The 17,335-nt window shown below is 41.8% G+C and overlaps 1 protein-coding gene across 3 annotated transcripts in view; it reads left to right on the forward strand.

The window, feature by feature from the left end:
• The window catches only part of ROR1 (receptor tyrosine kinase like orphan receptor 1), a 174,451-nt gene that overhangs the window by 71,700 nt on the left and 85,416 nt on the right, over nt 1-17,335 (forward strand). Inside the window, exon 1 of one of the 3 annotated variants that reach the window (XM_075508914.1) lies at nt 5,082-5,103. The exons of the other annotated variants lie outside the window; for them this stretch is intronic. Coding sequence (XP_075365029.1) covers nt 5,097-5,103 — 7 coding nt within the window. The 5' untranslated portion in view covers nt 5,082-5,096. Of the gene's footprint in view, nt 1-5,081; nt 5,104-17,335 lie in introns of those variants that run through there. 3 annotated transcript variants of the gene reach the window in all.

Below are 17,335 nucleotides of genomic sequence, written 5' to 3' on the forward strand. Positions count from 1 at the left end.
CCTCTACAGTTTCTCAGCCATAGCTAGAAAGAATGCTACAGTGGGATACAGCTACAATAACAAATCACTTGTGGAGTTTGAGGTTTGGATCTGAACTTGGATCGCTCAGTTTTTTTCTTTGAGCAAAATACGCGGCTGAGAATTGGCATCTAGTAGATTTTTGGAGAAGTAAAGCATTTGGTGCGGAACAAACAGAAAACTTAAAAATAATTGGTAAAACATTGGAAAAAAGATCCACTTTGAGTCAAAGTATTTTATTAGAGAAAATCAAACCATCTTACTTGGTTTTGACTGTTTTAAGTTTTCAGTTGTATTCAGCAACAATTTGAAATGAAAGGTCATTTCAAATGAAATAATTACTATTTCCCTGAAGCCGTCTAAAGAGGATTCAGAATGGTATGAAGCTTTTGTTTTTACATAAACAGTTCATTAAGATCAACGTGAACCTGCAAAAAATTGTGTCATCAATCAACATGTGTTTTTGCTTAAAAAAAAAAAAAAAAAAAGGCCTGTTCAAACCAAGAGATCTGGGTTGATTATTTTGCACCAGCATAGATTTATGGGTGGCTGTAAATCAGCTTCCCCCTCCCAAGTTGTAAAGTAGTGATAATACTGCTCTTGTTCAAATTTTTTATTTAGATAGTAAACCTGATTGAGGGGAGGGTCTGTTGCAGGCAACTCGTTATATATGAGAGGCCACGCTGAAGTCTGCTTGGGCATATATCTAACACGGATAATGTGAGAAAGTAATGCAGTTAGTTCCCTTCGGAGATGGCAACTGTCTGACATAATCCAAAAGAGGGCTTTTGTAGGTTTTTAGCTTTTTTTTATGAAAACAGTGCAAATGGTGAGAAATGTGGTATCTTTTGATTCATTGCCTGTGCAGCCTTCTGCTGGGAATTAATTAATAACTTTTGTAGGTTATTTTTCTAGGTCTTAAGTAGCAGGATATTATCTGGTCTGTCTCGGGGCTTCACCTCCTCGGAGTGGTAGCCAGGATGTCTGAGAGGGTTTTGAGGGCTTTTTCTCCCCTTGCGGCCCATCTGGTCCCTTGATGAGCTGTCCTGGGAGCGTGTTAGCCTTTGAAGTTTGTTTGGAGTCCTGTCTAGACTCCCAAAAAATTCCCTCCTCCTCAGCTTTGCTTTTGTAGATTTTTAAAACTTTTGTCTGTGAAAAAATCTTTTCTCATGCCAGTACCAGCTAAACGTGTCTGAAAGCTGTGTGATTACATCAGAGAGGCGCTGGACTTGTTTTGGGTGACAGAAGCTTTTGAAATTCATGTGGTGGCCCCTAACCCGCTTCCCCCCCATTTCATATACCCACCCTGAATGACTTTCTCTGCAGGCAGAAATAAAATCACTATATCTGTACGAAGGCAATCCGTTATATTTGGGTTACATATCCAAGTTAGTAATATGTCAAAGAAACGACACGTTTTAACCTAGATAGTTTTGCTTATTTTTGTTTTAGGTAACGCTCATGGTTAATCTAATGCACAGATGCTGTGGGAAGATACGCTTTATTGCTTTAAAAATGTGCATAGTAACACACCGTATATTATTTCTCAGTCATTGCTCATTTTTCTAACATTTGTTCACATAGCCAAAGAGATCTTTTTTTTTCTTTTTTTGTAATAATGAACTGGAGAATTCAGAGACAAGTGTAGTATTTTCTTTTATGGATGCCTACTGTTGATTTGCCTTTTAATGTTTTTTAGCTTTTATGTGCAGTCATTATTTCCTTGAGGTTAATGTTTCTAGTGTTTATTCTAGATTTATGTTTAATCTTAGTTTCAAAGTATCCTAAAAATTATGAATACATTTCTTTCAACCAAGTTTTCATTCCTAGGAAACACTCTGCTTATTGGAGTTAAATCTACAAAATAACAGTCATTGTTACAGTGCCGATCTTCTTTATAAAGAGACTTTGTTAACAAGCTGTGCAGGTTTTGCACACTTAAAGAAACGCAGAAGCCACGGGGAATTGTGATACAGCTTTTTATCAGACTGATGCAGTTATTCCCAGAAGCTCTTTTTTACTCCTAGGATGTGCAGAAATCAGGGTAAATTTTTTGAAGTTAATTCTGTTTTATATCTAAAAAGAAAAAAATAAAAAAAGCTGTGAACTTTTCCTGACCCTTCACACAGACCATACTTGAAACTGGCACAAATTTAATCTCACAAATCTCATAAGAGAGTAAAATGTCTTTACTTTTTTTCCCTCCCTCCCCTTCTTCTCCCAGACAAAACTTGTCACAAGTCCAAGGACAATGTTACTGGAGTCCAACACATGCACCAGGTTAGAGGACAGAGGATCCTGGAAGCCAAAAACACGTACAAGACCATTAGCAGATCGGTGTTAGTTTTAGTTTCATGTGCAAAGGTCTAAAAGGCAGCAAAGGAATTGGTTCTCATCTCTACTAATAAAGGAGGATCGATGATTGTGTGATCACCTCTATGCCTAAATTATTTGGAGAGTGTAAGTACTTGCTGGGGCTCTCCTTTGGTGGAAACCTGATGGATGCTCCTATCCTGGCCGAAACCAAATGAGTGAGAACGGAGTTTGCCTGCAGTGCTAAGCAGGGAACCTTCTGACAGTGTTTCGTACCTGAGCTATCACCCCTTCCTGGGGATATAATACTGCTTGGGAATAAAACTCTACTTAAGGTTTTTCAAAATTTCTCTTTCAGATAAACTAGTTTTATTTTCCCCAGCTGACTTCTCTTTCCTCCAGCTTCTCATTCACGCAGGTTTCCCAGGTGGCAAAGCTGACTCTCCCTTGAATCTCTGAGGTCAGAATAAAAATAAGGTGACTTTTTATTTTGGTAGATGAATCAGTAGTTGGAGAGTTATGCAGATGCATCTAAACCTTGCCAATGAAAAGCATTTGAAGTTTGTTAACTTTAGAAAGGCATTTTTTGTCATGAACAATGGCATAGGTGGGGCCGACGTATCGCATGCCAAGTGTGAAATAAGTTTTGCTTGAGGGAAAATCTAATCATCTCCTAAATGCGGGGCTCCCATTGCAGCTCAGGCAGGCTGTTTACCTGGGTAGATCGGATCAGAGACAGGGTGAAGTCAGGGGAGTAAGTTTTTATAGCCAGATATGTCAGGGCAGTCGTCACCCTGCATAGTATGAAGCTCCTATTTCCTCCTCCCCTATTTCTGGGTACCTTTTTCTCGGATGAAACCCAGTGGACATTCTCTTCATACCTTTACAGGGGAAAGTACATGGAGTCATACTCTACAGCAAAAACCCCAGTCCTGAGAGGCCTCAGGAGGCAGGCCAGCTGGGCTGTGGCTTACACCTGTTTAAGAAACTCCTTTTAGTGCTGAAAGATGTATGGAAAAAGGGAGCCTAGCAAAACCGCAACAGAACAGTTCAAGGGAAAAGAAAGTGTAGGATAAATCCCTACACTTAAGGAGAAATAATTCAAACTTTTTTTTTTTTTACAAAATAGGACCATTTACATGAGTGTATTTCCTTCTTGAAAATTTTAAAAATGTAAATTTATGAGGAAGATTGATTTATTTTAGATTATTTTTGTAAATAAGTCATATAGGTTTGTAGTCTGGCTCCAAGTTTTATCTTTTTAAAAAGTAAATGTACTACTAGGACACGTTCGTAGTTAAAACAACTGACTTATGTCTTGCTCTTGGGTAAAATAGAGAGCTTATCATATACATAGTATTTCTACTTGTCTGTCGTTTGTAAGTTAGAGGCAGGGAGTTGTACTTTTTGGTGCATATATAGCATGTATTTTTCTTAAGACCGTTTTCTGAATCGGTTTTAAAGAGGTGTCAGTGAGGTAAAATGAGGGGTCCAGCTTTAGCCTCGACTTCCATGGAAGTGGGATTTGGCCTCCTGTTTTACGGCCGCTGTTTAGTTTGACGTCTCAGCTTGCAGCACGCTGACTATGAAGGGACAAGATCGTCCTGCGCAGGCTGCTGATTCAGGGAATAGGGGCTTGGTAACCTGCTCGCACCGTTCTGCTGATCCAGTGTTACAGTAATTAAACACAAAGGGTTCGGGATAGAAAACACATGGACTGAAATCTTCCCTGGGTGTCAAATGCAATCTGTCTTGCATCCATCGCTCTGGGCTGTTTCAGTCATGTGATGTCATAGCCCCGATGACATGATCTGGTGTGACAGCCAACCTGATGGAGGCACATGCTAGAGAAAGAAATCTGGGGGAGGGAGGTAGATGGATCGCTTTCCCCTCCCCCAGATGAACTGTGCACGAAAAAGTTTTGGCCAGTTATTTCTGTTGAAAGCTGTGTGGGATCTTAGCCCTGGAGTGGAAGCTGATGTTCTGATACATTGCCAGAGCAACTTTGCTCACTAAAATGTATTTTTGGACATATTTTCATCTAAAAAAGCAGGACTTCTGGAAGAGATATGTGGGATGGGGATAACACTTTTTCGCACGAACACAGCAGAAATCTGTTGTGAGCAGTGCCTTTGCCTAGGAACTTGCCATTTTGTGCTATGTCCGAAACCCAACAAACTGAAATCTTGACTGCTGCTTCGTGAAAATGTTAGAGGATTAAGAACAAGTGACAGCAGAAGTGTCACGTTGCTCGTGGACCTGCCTTTCACCATACTTTGTTGCTGATACCTGTGTAAGCATAATAAAATGATGCATGGAAGTTAGAAATCATAGAAGAGTGTAGGTGGGAAGGAGCTGCTGGAGGTCAGCTCATCTAACCTCCTGTCAAGACAGGGCTAACTTCAAAGTGGTCTCAAGTTGCCCAGGACCTTATCCAGTCTGGTGTTGAAAATATCCAAAGGTGAAGGTGCTCCAGCCTCTCTGGGCCCCTGTTCAGTGCTCAGCCATTCTCATCAGGGATTTTATTTCCAACTGTAAGGTCTCTTTCTGCAGCTTGTGGGTGTTGTCTCTTCTCCTTTTTCTGTGCGCTTCCAAGAGGAGGCTGGCTCTGTCTCCCCTGCTCTGCTATCTCTCCTCTGCTTTCTCTTCTCCAGGTTACACAAGCCCAGGTCCCTGGGACTCCCCTCCTACATGATGTGACTCCATCCCCTGACCATCTTAGCATCCTGCTGCTAAACTCTCTCTAGTCTGCTGCTCTTTCTCATATGAAAGGTATGTGGGAAGGCAAAACTGGGCTCCAGATGTGGCCTCACAAGTCCCTACTCGAGGAGAATGATTGCTTCCCATGGCCAGCTGGCTAAGCTGCTGCTAATGCAGGGCTGTAGGTGAGTGGCCTGCAAGGACATGCTGCTGCCACGTGTTGAGCTAGTTGTCCACTGGGTCCGGGTGAAAAAAAAAGTTATCAGCTTGTTTAGCTGGCAAGAAAAATGGCCTTATGGTTCAAGGGATGGACTACAACTACAAGGCCATCATATCATTCCTCATGTGAACACATACACTGTGTGACCTGGGTAGAATTCTTAATTTTCATGTGCCCCTCTCCTGCATCTGCAAAACTGATGATAACACTTAATTCCTTTTTTTTCACTATCCATTAAGCCACAAGCCTTTGAGATTGGGAACTGTCTCTTAATATGTTTAGACAGTAGCCAGGGCTTCACTGGGGATCCTCAGGTATGACGCTGATCTGAAATGACAGCAAGAAAGAGACCACAAGACAAAAAGCTGTGCAGATATTTCTGAGATGATCTGAAAATACCCTGAGTTGTTAGCAAGGTAAAAGTCAAATGCCTTAACTGCATACCTTCTAATTGAACCAAGTTGGTCCAGCTACATACATCTAAATCTTTTTCTTTTTTTTTTTTCTCTTTTTATATGGCAGATTGATGAAGTTTCATCTCTTCAGTAATTATTAGGAGTGTTAATCCGTCTTACTTCCCCTTTCAGTTTTCTAAGGAAAGTGAGTTGGAAACTAGTGTTTAGGCAAGGAAGGGAAAAGATGCAGTCAGCTTCAGGTTATTACGAATACAATAGTATGGAACTGGTTTTGCTTTATATAGGGAACTGCTAATTGGACGTTAGAGGCTGCTAACTTTATAGTCTTGTAAAACTGCAATGACTGAAGCTGACACTTGTATAAAGTCTCTAGGGAGAAAAGAAAGTTTTCATGTCACTCTAAGGAAAAGGTTAAGAAACAAACTGAAAGAACAGTTGTTTTGGTGTTTGTGCTTCAGTAATTCTCAGTTCTGGAATTTAGACAAGATTTCAGACATCCTCATGGTGTTTGCAAAATAGTTGTAAGTGCTCATACTGAAAATAGTGGAACGAATTTTAAAATGGCATCGATTTAATTTGCATACGGCCAGACCCAAATCTAGGTTTCCATTCCCTCTGTTGTTTTCAGAGAGCCAGCAAGTTGAAATACGTTTCCTGCAAGCTTGTACCGGCAGAATACAGGCAGCTGCACAATCAGCATTTGTATCTTGTGCACAAAAATGGATTAACTGCTTGCATCTACAAAACACAGTGTGTACTGCATCTTAAGAGCAAACCAAAAATATTTGCTGTAGATGTTTTCCAGAAGAAGCTACCTCTACGGGTGCCTGCCTGTAGCACCCCTTTTGCTCATTAGTTGAATCCCAGTGAACCATCATTCCCAGGAGAGGGCACAGTGGAAGTTCTGCTCGGAAATGCTGTTCCCCATCCTGCCTGGGTCCAGCTAACAAGGCAAAATACAGTGTCAATATTTCCTGCTGGCAGAGGTGAAAAGAGCCTGTTGTTTTAAATACAGGCCACTTGTCGTTTGTACCTTTTTTCTTGCATAAATAACAGGAATGACAGTGAAAGGGTCTTTAGGATTTTTAGAAATCAAATCCCTCTGAGAGAAAAATGCATCATTTCCTTAACTTTTAAGATGTGTTAAGAGTATATAAATCTGTGTATTGGGCCTTGAGGGACTGCACTCCTGGACTTCTGCAGGTGCACACAGTAGTAAAAGCAATAAAACATGCTAAGTGGTCGGTACACTTGTGTTTCACTAGGATCAATTACTGTGTTTTCATGTATGGAAACTGCCACACCAAAGATGACCTAGCTCCTTTTAAATGACATAATAAAGTGCAGGGTTTCTGAAGGCTGTGTGCGAAAAACCTCAACGTAGTGAGGTTAGAAATAAACCATTTCTAGGTGCCTGATTTAACCTTCAGTTTTTTCTGATAGGCCCTGAAGGTGTCAGTTTTATAAGTAAAGTATTGTTGTTAGAGGTAGTGAGTGCTTCCCTCCCACTCTGCTTGCTGGGGTGCTGTGAAAGGGACGGGTCAGCTGGGGTTTTAAATGGAGTGGCTGCTCCTTTGCAGCAGCACGTGGCAATTTATGGTCTTGAAGTGACATGGTCAAGTGTCTTAAGCTCAGCAAGAAAGAGAATGCCATAAGAAAACGGGTGTGAGGAGATGAATGTTCTCCAGATGACAAATAGCCCTGTGTTCCTTTACATCAGTCCCTTTACATTTGAGAAATTAGAAACAACTAAATGATGCTTTATATTGTGGAACAATGGTTTTGTACATTTTGGGGGGAAAAAAAACCCAAACCATGTGCTGCTTCTGGGCAGTGCAAATCCTTGATTCTGGTTCAGACATAAAACCCCCACTATATAACTACGGAGAAATGATGTCATCAGCAGAAGCGTAACTGCGAATACAACTCCAGATTTATCATGATTATAAGGAAGGGCCTTCCCAGCGCCTCACATCTGTCTGGCACAAGAGCCGGCGGCGGTCTTGTCTCGCTGCCTGCTGCGGTCGGCTCCGAGCGGCATGGCAGCGGGAGAGCTGTGGTAGTCTGGCCACCCCGCTCGGCCAGGCTGGGCACGAGGGAGGAAGATCATCACCGAGCCGATGCTGACACACTTCTTCCCAGCAAAATTCCCTCTGGCAGGGGAGGGAGGGATGAGGTTTCCCAGCGGAGCTGAAGGTGAAAGTGCACTTTTTTCCCCTTCCCCGTTCTCTGGTTATCCAAGTTCTGCAAGGATTCAAATGGGACTGTGAATTAGGCTCTGCATAACTTAGATTAACAGAGGCAGTCTGCCTGCCGCAGAAGGTGGAGACAGTGCCTTGGCTAGCTCCGCAGGGGTCAAGCAGTCTTGGTCATGCAGAGTTCTCGGAGTCTTCCGAGCTCTGAAAGAACTTCTGTAGCTGAAGAAGATTTTCTTTCAGTTATGCAGGCAACAATAATCTTCCCATCAGTTACGCAGCCTTCAGACCTCCTTCCCCATCCCTCAAAGCCTCACCATGGTCCTCCTGCTTCAGAAGTGCCACTCCCTGGATGCGTGCCAGATGTCTTGGAAGAAGTAGGGGGTAAAGCACAGTAAATTATGCCGGTATTATTCTTAGACATTGAAGGAAATGAGTGATTAAGTGTACATGGGACTCACGAGTGTCCAACACATTATCAGTGCTGGTATTTAAACTATGTACAGCGTATCAGAGAGAAGTAAAGTATTTCCTTATATCTGTGTCTGCCTTTCTTCTTGACTTGGATACAAAGATAAGGCCTGTGCTATAATGAATCACTATTGTGGGAGATAGTGAGATTGATTAGGCCTATGACTGAGTGAATAGGTCAGATACTTGCAGTACAAAGCTAAACTTCAACTTTGATAGCTCTCAGGCTATGCTTTTATGTTCCCCCCCTCCTCCCCCCATAGCTTTTATATCTACAGAGATGTTTAACTCCTTAAGAAAAGTCTATTTGCAAAATCAAGATGGACAAAATAAAACAGTGGCTGTGCTGATGGTTTATCTACAATTCTTCATACCTTTTGTAATTATATTTAGTCTACTTTTGAATGTCAGCAAAATTACCAAGGTGATGAGCATCTTACATAGATCTCCTTTTGATTGTGGAATTATATTTTTCCTCTCTATTCTTGTTTAATTCAAACATTGAACAGAGACAAGTATGTGTTTAAATAATTTAAAGATGTCTGCAGTTGTATTTTAAAGGTTGTTTCTTAAAGGGCTGCTCGCTTTTGAAAGCATTAGGGCTGAACTGTGACAGGCTGCTCTGGAAACGCTGAGGGGACAGCCAGGAGGGCGAGTAGCCTTCTGCACTGGAGCTCTTTATCTTCTGAGGGTCAGATCTTGCAGGAGTTAACCCCGACGCACAAAGTTAGACCCTCAGTAGGCTGCACACCCATGTAATTATGACACCCTTGATCTTTGCATTGCTGAAAAGGACTAAATCAGTGGTGGCACCTTCATCACTGGTGGCACAGAGCTGTGGGTTTCCCTGCCCTCTTCCGAACTCACACTGGTCATTGGCAGGGAGTGGTAAGAATGAGAAATCGGTAGCTTGTCATGGGCTTTGCCATTTGTGTCTTTCCTTTCTGGCCATCCCAGGCTGTCTCAGCTTACTTGAGCTCTATGGTTTCTGGAGCTCTTACTGGAAATGCTGCATCCGACTACCATGGCAGCATGGTGTCTTTATCAATACAGGATAATTACTTTATTTTTGTGTGTAATAGGACAGTTAACCAGTTTTCAGTATGTTCCTGTGCAGGAACATTTAACTGGCATCTACCTGGAAAATATTGTCTTACTTTTCTTGCAGGAGCAGAAGTTTTACTGAGGAGGGTCAGAGGACTCCAGCCTTTGAACACTGCATTAACATTGCCACCACTACATTCCCACCCTCCTCTTCCCTGCCATTCAGACTGAGGCTGTATCCATGGATTTTTAAAATCCTTCCATATGGACTCTCTAAAAATAAAACTATGAGGACCTGTTTAAGGATGGGAAAATTGCCCTTCCAGGATAATCCTGCAAGTCTTGGGTAGTAAAGTAAGTAGATAATTAGCGAGGTCTATTAAGGAATGAATGTGTTTGGTGGAGGTGAGACTTCCTGAGCATTCCCACAGGACTTCTCTCACTAGATGTGTGTCTTCTTCAATTTGGTATGAGCTGTTTATGGCATAGCCCGGTGGCTTTCCAAGTGATTTTTAGCTGACTTGAAGGTTCGTGTCACACCCCAACTGAATTCACGATTCCAAATACAGGTTTGAAGACTGGAGGAGATTTCCTAAGTTGTTGACCAGTGCATCACTGAGAGACAATGGAAACCCACTTGCAGTGCTCTCCAGATGATATCTTTGGGCTTGCTTTTACAGGTTTTCCAATACTGAATCAGAGTATATTGAACTGGTTTGTGGTTCCTCAAGACATACCCTGTGGTGCCAACATGTCTTGCAGGAATAGTTGTCCCTGATGCAGCTGCTGTGGCTAGATCTCAGAGTACAGTTCTTCTGAAGCATTAAAAGTATATGTCAGAATTGGCAAGAACCTTTAATTTGATTTTTAATTTGATAATTCTTAGCAATGGCAGCACCTCTCATTAGCAAACCGAATTTATGGTACTCTGTGAGGCCATGAACTGAATTCAGGAACCATATTGACGTCATATCTGTCCAGGCAAAAGTTTGATGATGAGGATACAAGAAAGTCTATTGGAAGGTAGCAAGTAGTCTGCAAGCTAACGAGGTTTGGAATCCACAGCTTTAAATATATGTATTCAGTGACGGGAAATGTCTTCTGTGGACCAGCATGGCTGGTAAAGTAACTTTCCTCATTACCAGTGAGAATAATTTACTGCTGTGCTGCTTATTATGATATTGCGGAATATGAGGGAGAGTCCTCTACTGTCCCTAAAAAGTAACAGGTGATTCCAGAACATTTCTGGGTTTACACGGCACAGAGGGTGATAATTGCAGTACTTTGAAGCAGTTGCATTTTTGTTAACTCTAAAGGCTACTGTGGTAACGATAGAGTTCCTTTTGTAATACCTGTTTTGGCAGTCCTGGGAATGCCTTCGTAGCTTGCTTTGGCGTACTTTGGTCTTTTGTGGTTTTGTTTGCTTTCCATCTCATATGCCTATGTATTTCTGCAAGATGCATAGTTGTTTATCTTGATCATCAGGGAATATCAAATCTGTTGACATATAAATAAAGGAAGCTATTATTTGTAGAGCTTTTGTGGTCTGTGATCTACAAATTATTAAGAAGTTATTATCTTTGCTATTGTATTGCAATGTTGCATTCCTCACTACTTTTGTAAACCAGATTTATGCGATTTTAATGTGTCCTATATATATATAAAAAAGGCAGTAGTGAATAGTAATCAAATGATGCAAATAAAAAAACATTTCACAACTGATCAGATCCCTAACCTAATACTATTGGAGCTGTCACAGAATCACAGAATCCTATAGGTTGGAAAAGACCTTTAAGATCATCTAGTCCAACCGTAAACCTAACACTACCAAGACCACCACTAAACCATGTCCCTAAGCACCTCATCCAAACGTCTTTTAAATACTTCCAAGGATGGCGACTCAAAAAAAAAAGTGTTATCTGTGAATGTGTATATCCTTCTGCTATGCAGGAGTCGTCGGTTGAGTGGAAGCGCTTTGGGTAGCTTTCTCCAACTCCTGAACCCCAGCTAGCCTTCTGGCAGTGGACCCTTCTGCAGTGGTGGCTGCAGCCACCAAAAGGCTGTGGCTCTACCTGGCTTCTGCAGGGAGATGTACAGAAGAGGGAAATCACTCTGACAGAATTTACTAACAGTTGCTTTTTGGTGTCCTACAGCAATCTTTGAAAACATGGAAACAGGTGGAAACGGATGAGAAACACTCGCGTCGCTGTTGAGGTTAGGCATTACTTTTAGCCGTTTTAGGGTAAGAACCGAACTGCTGAATTGCACTGCCGAAGCCAAGTTTTGTAACCAGCTTCTCAGTTTTTCCCTTTCATCCATTATCTTTACCTCAGGGAGGTTACTCATGTAAGTAAATATTACTGATGTGAATCAAGTTTGTAGGACCGGGTCCATAGACCTCATGTTTGTATTGCTGTTAGATTGCAGTTTCATTTAATAGAGCAGCATTAAGTATAACGTTGTTGCAACACGTTAAATTGCTTTAAATATAATCAACCTTCACATCATGCTTTGGGTTGATCATTGCCATTTGTAAAAGTAAGGCTGAAGACATTTTCTTGGCATGTTCCAAACTACATGCAATCGTGTACTGGAAGGGCTTTAGTACTTTTAGGGAAATATTACGGGCCTGGGAGCCTCAGCGTGGAGATGCTGTCACGCATGAGACTTTTAAAAGTCTTTACATCATTCCTGATTTCAGTCTCATGCAGTAATTTAATTTTGTTGAAGTAGATTTAGACAATTTTACTTCTAAGATCTTTTAGGTTACATTCTAATTATTTCAAGTGCCCCGCATGACACAACGGAGATAACACTAAGTGGTTGTGGTTTACTTTTGCTGTTAAACTCTGCATTTAAAGAGAGCTCATAGGTGTACATTTGTTTTCCTTGACACTTGGCGTAGCCAGAAATGCACAGTCTTGATAAAGACAGGATGGCTGAGGTGGCTGTTAACTGGAGAGGTTTCCATACTTGTTTTTCATACATCCCTAGCAGATTCTGCGAAGCGAGAGCTCCAGCTGGCTTGCGAAGTTCAAGCCGTAAAAGAAAAGCTCTGAAGTGAATACACAAGATTACTGTACTTATCTTGTAAACCTCGAATCTCATTTGTCAGCCTGGATTTTTAAACACAGTATTAAAATTGAACTGTGAGAAGAGATTTCTAGGTAAAATGCTACCTTTCTTCAGATTTTATTGTAAGATAAATATTGCAAAAATATCACTCCACTGAGCTGAACGGAAACTTTTCAAATCTCACATTATTGGGCACCACCAATACGTATTCATAAAATTTCACGTAGATTTGAACAATGAATTCAGTCATTCTGTGAGTAGCTTCTGAAATACCATTGTTCCCAACCGTGACATTATTTTGTAGGCAGCTATCACGTTTCAAAGTTATTAAATGTTATTCAGCCCTCCTCTTACCTCCCCCCTTGAAATGCTCTCAGCAAGCATGTGCCACTCTGCAGTCCCACTTGATTAGACTCTGTTGAGAAATGTGTAGGTGAATGATCTTTTTGTATTCTTGTCCACTGCAATGCAGTATTTGAGAAACTAGGAATGAAGGCTTATATTGCACCAGCGGGTTGTTGTTAGCTCTCTGAATTCCTAGGTTATAACAACATGAGTTCAGCATATCCTTTTGTGTTTGCTTCTCCATGAAACATTGCGATGGAGTCTCTTCTCTGCTAGCATGAGAGGGCAGTTCTGTAGGAAAATTTATTCTGACTGCTTGGACTTCAGCCACGTGAGCAGGAGAGTTTCGGATTCCAACCAGTTTAGTAATTTTTTTCCTCCTGAAACACATAGCAAAGGAACAGGGCGTTAAAATGCAGCCTTTTGGTAAGGTTTCAGGCCTTGATCTGGGAGTCTTATTAGCAGGTAGGTGATGAGCGCAGGGGTCTGTCACACAGGAGGGCACAAAAATTCCCAAACTAAATTAGGCAGGAGGGAAGGAAAAAGGAGATTATGTTGTAGTCTTTCTAGTGCCTTTAGAAATGCCTAAAAGTGGTACACATAAACTGTATATAAAATATCCTGGAACTGGTTGCAGAAAACATCTTTTCCTCTTTCTCCTTAAAATCACTTAGAGACTTCACAAAATTGCCTGGAAGCCCTGAGAAACTCGTTTGAATGGAGAAAGTGAAAAACCAAAATCAACACCTATCAGTCAGCCTCAAGTACATGCAGCTTGCCTAAACAGCAAGGACTCGGGGAGAGGGAAGGAATGTATTATCTCAAAGTACATTTGTAATTATTACAATTCAGCCTTTGCTAATAGTTACCACACAATGTCGTTTCAGACGCCACGTTCTCCCCTCCAAGTTTAGAATAGCAAATAGCTCTGTGGGAAACGCTGACTCCCTTGAAGTGGGCGGTATTGGATAGTAAAGGGAAAAACCAAGAAAAGAGAGGAACTGTTTTAACGTAGTCCAAGGGAATGATGGGTGAAACTGAGAAATGGAAAATACAGAGCAAACGTCAGGAATGAAGTCCTTATTGCAGAATTTTTTAGCCTCGAGGATTAACTAGGAAAGCAAGTGGTGGGAACTCTGTTGCTTGGGTCAGCTGCAGGAACATGAAGTAAGCTTTGCAGAGAGTGCAATAGGGAATAATACTGCATAGGTAAGAGACGAGAGTAGACGAAAATGTTAATGTGATTTCCCAACATAGAGGGGAAAGTTAGACACTCAGAATGGTCTATTGAAGTCTCAACATGATTTAACTTCATGCTTGTTGCCCGGTTAACTTAGCAATTGTTGATTAAACAAAATAAAAAGCATTCTTCTGGCCCAGCCTGACCATGTTGCAATTTGGGGGCTTTTTATAAGCTGTTAAATGAGACGCTGACATCCTGTGTCTACTATCTGCAGATAGGCTGATCTGAAAGCCTTGGAGACCCTGAGGGTCTGACCTACATTACTGGTACTGTCAGTACAGCAAGCTCATATATCTTTCAAGCTTTTTGACAATTTACAGGGCAGTCAGCCTAGCCCAAATAGTTAATCTCTCTCTCTCTCTGTCTCTCTTTCTCTCTCTTCCCCCCGCCTAAGATTCAAAGAGAAGGGAGAGCGCCAAGGAAAAATTTATTAGAGCACAGCATGCCCGTTTCTTTTTTTAAGTTAAATAAAAGAGTGTTGGATTTAGTTAAAATATGTTTTTGTTAAAGTGGAAAGGGATTTAACCTCTTACTTTCCAACAGTGAAGAGGGAAGAATCTACACAATGCCAGTGCCAATGATAGCCGATTTGTTGGTTTTGGGTTAAAAAACCCACCTTGTCATCTGAAGGTAGAGTGGCTTCAGCCTGAGAATCACCATTCAAAAGCAGATGAGCTCTTTAGCCAGCAAAACCCAATCATCAAAGACGCTGGGAGTCAAACTGTGGAGCATCTAAACCCATGTGGTGTGTGGGGGCCAGAGAACCTCCTGACCTGCAGATCAAAGGCTGATTGAACCCTTTCTCCATGCTCTTTTGGGAAATCAAAAGTCAGCACCTACACCATGACTCCTCCAAAAGCAACAGTAAGAAAGCATGACGCGTGCTCCATTCCTTCCCTGTTTTTTGTGGAACAGCATGTCCATTGTAGGGAAATGAAACAAACATCCATCACTAAATCTGCATCCAGTTGTTGTTCTATCTGTTTGCTTTGATCAAAGCGTTTGATCGTTATATATCTCTTCATCATTTCCATCCCAAGATGACGCTCAGAGACACATTTTTCATCATTCCTCTCTTTACTGTTAGACAGGACAAGCGTGTAAGAATCTATTACATGTAAAAAGTCTACAAAGAGCTGAACAGAAGAATTGTCACGTGAAGGTTTGTGGCTTGCTCCTGATCTGCAGTGAAGCAGGCTGATAGACAACCGCAGAGTTGACGTCGTTTGGAAGAAGAGGCAACCTCTGTGAAAACCCAAACTGCCCAGCCCCTGCTGTGCTCCTGCTCTCTGGGAAGCAGCCTCACACAGCAGCAGGTATTAGGGATACGGACATGAGTGCTATCAGGGCTTCTTCGGAGGCAGCATCCCTGAGCTCTTGCTGAGTTTCAGCTGGAGCCATGCAGCCGGTGGGAATCACCAGAGCACACTGCTCTTCCTTGCAGTTTCTGGCCAGATTTAACAAGTCCCTTCCCCCAGGAACTGTACAGCACGAGCAATGTGAAATAGAACCGAGTATGAGCACATGAACTAGGGAAACCTGGTTTCCTGGGGATTTGTGCATTACGGCATTGACTGCAAGCTCAAATGGAAAGACCTTTTCACATCTGGAGCATTTTAAAAGCGCTCTTTGCCATGTAGACTCTGTGGTGGTTGTAAGGGCTGAGCTCACAGTTCTGCCTCTCCTCTGTCAGGGCACGGAGGATTTCTCTCCTTTATCCACCCATCTATATTAACGCACAGGAATTTAATTATAAATCCCTTATCCTCATAGGGGAATATACACCCAACTTAGAGCCAGCCCAAAAGGGGTTAAATAGGACTCATATGCTGCACTATAGTAAAAATAAATTCTTTAGCCTGTCGCTTTGCCTAGCTCCATTTTCTCCGTATGATTTCAGCTGCCTCCTCTTCCTCTGCCATATCAAATGCAAGCTGCTTCCCTTCATTTTCAAAGTCCATCCCAGCCTGTTCTGTTCTCTGTCATATTTCCTCAGGCTGAGACGGGGAGTGCTGGCCTTTTGCTGGCTCAGCCTTCATCATCTACTCATTAAATTTTCAAACAAATGACTTTGTGTTTTCTCGTACCTCTCCCCTCATGCGTGGAAGGAGCTCCCCATCAGTATCGGCAAAGCTATTTCATTATGCTGCTTCGGAAATCCTTCCTTAAAGCTTTCCTTTGCTGAGATGCTGACAAAAAAAGCCTTGTTATCAGTGGGGCTGCGAAGGCGCTGAGCCTGCTGCTGGTCACACTGACCCTACTGTTTCCTTGAGTCTCCCTCTCTCCGGGTCGCAGAGGCTTTCTAATTCTTGCTGGCAGAGAATGCAATGAAAATTCAAGCTGCTTAACCCCATCCCCATTTTGATAAGGCATGGGAGGCAAGAGCAGCAGTGGTAGGGGTAGATTGTAATGTCCTGAGATACTCATGGTAGGCAGGGAGGAGAATGAGAAAGTGGCCACCTCGTTTGGACGTGTGTTATGGTACTCAGGAACGTGCGTTACCACCTCAGGGACCTTTAGTCTGAATAAATGGGGAATTTAAATCAGGTGATAAAGGAGTACTCAGCATCTGGGACACTTCATGGGGAAATAATACTATGTGGATCCAATCCTGAAGTCTCAGTGTTAAACATCTTAATTTTTCAGTTTTGGTTGACTGAACAAGATATTTGAAGACTAAGCATTCATTTTTGAAATTATATAAAATTGTTTTAAAAAACATCCAGGCCAGATCATTTGGGCAGGTAGTATGAACGGCCTGCAAGACAAGTGACTTTTCCTAAGGACTTGTCAAGAACTGAACCGAAACGGCACTCGATGCGAAAGGGATGAATTGTTATCAGTTGCTATGACTTCTTGTTCTCGTTGACTGGGCTCCGTGTAGCTGTGCTCCCTAAAATCCAGCAAGTTGGAGCAGTCAGAGGAAGCAGCTGCAGGATAGTTTTCACAATCCAGGAAACAAGTTCAAATAGTCTAGATATTTATCAGTCAATGTCAGGATAAATTTATTTGCGAGTTTAACTTAAATTATGATAGATCCATTCTATTCCTGTTGTTTCTCTTCCTGTACTGTGTGCTTTTTCTTTCCTGAAGGTATTAAATTGCTACATAAATCCTGGTAATCCTTCATTCATGGGATTTAAGGAAAAAATCCAGGAAGAAAGTTGTCAGGAGAATGGACAGTTATGCAGTTATTTCCAGAGTATGTGCTGCCAAAAAGCTAATTGTTCGAGTGTTAGAATAGCTTCTGCCACATTATGGAATTAGCTAAATAAGGTGGTTTCTTGTAACAACT

Source organism: Mycteria americana, chromosome 7 (genome assembly GCF_035582795.1).
Source record: "Mycteria americana isolate JAX WOST 10 ecotype Jacksonville Zoo and Gardens chromosome 7, USCA_MyAme_1.0, whole genome shotgun sequence".
Classification (NCBI taxonomy): Eukaryota; Metazoa; Chordata; class Aves; order Ciconiiformes; family Ciconiidae; genus Mycteria; species Mycteria americana.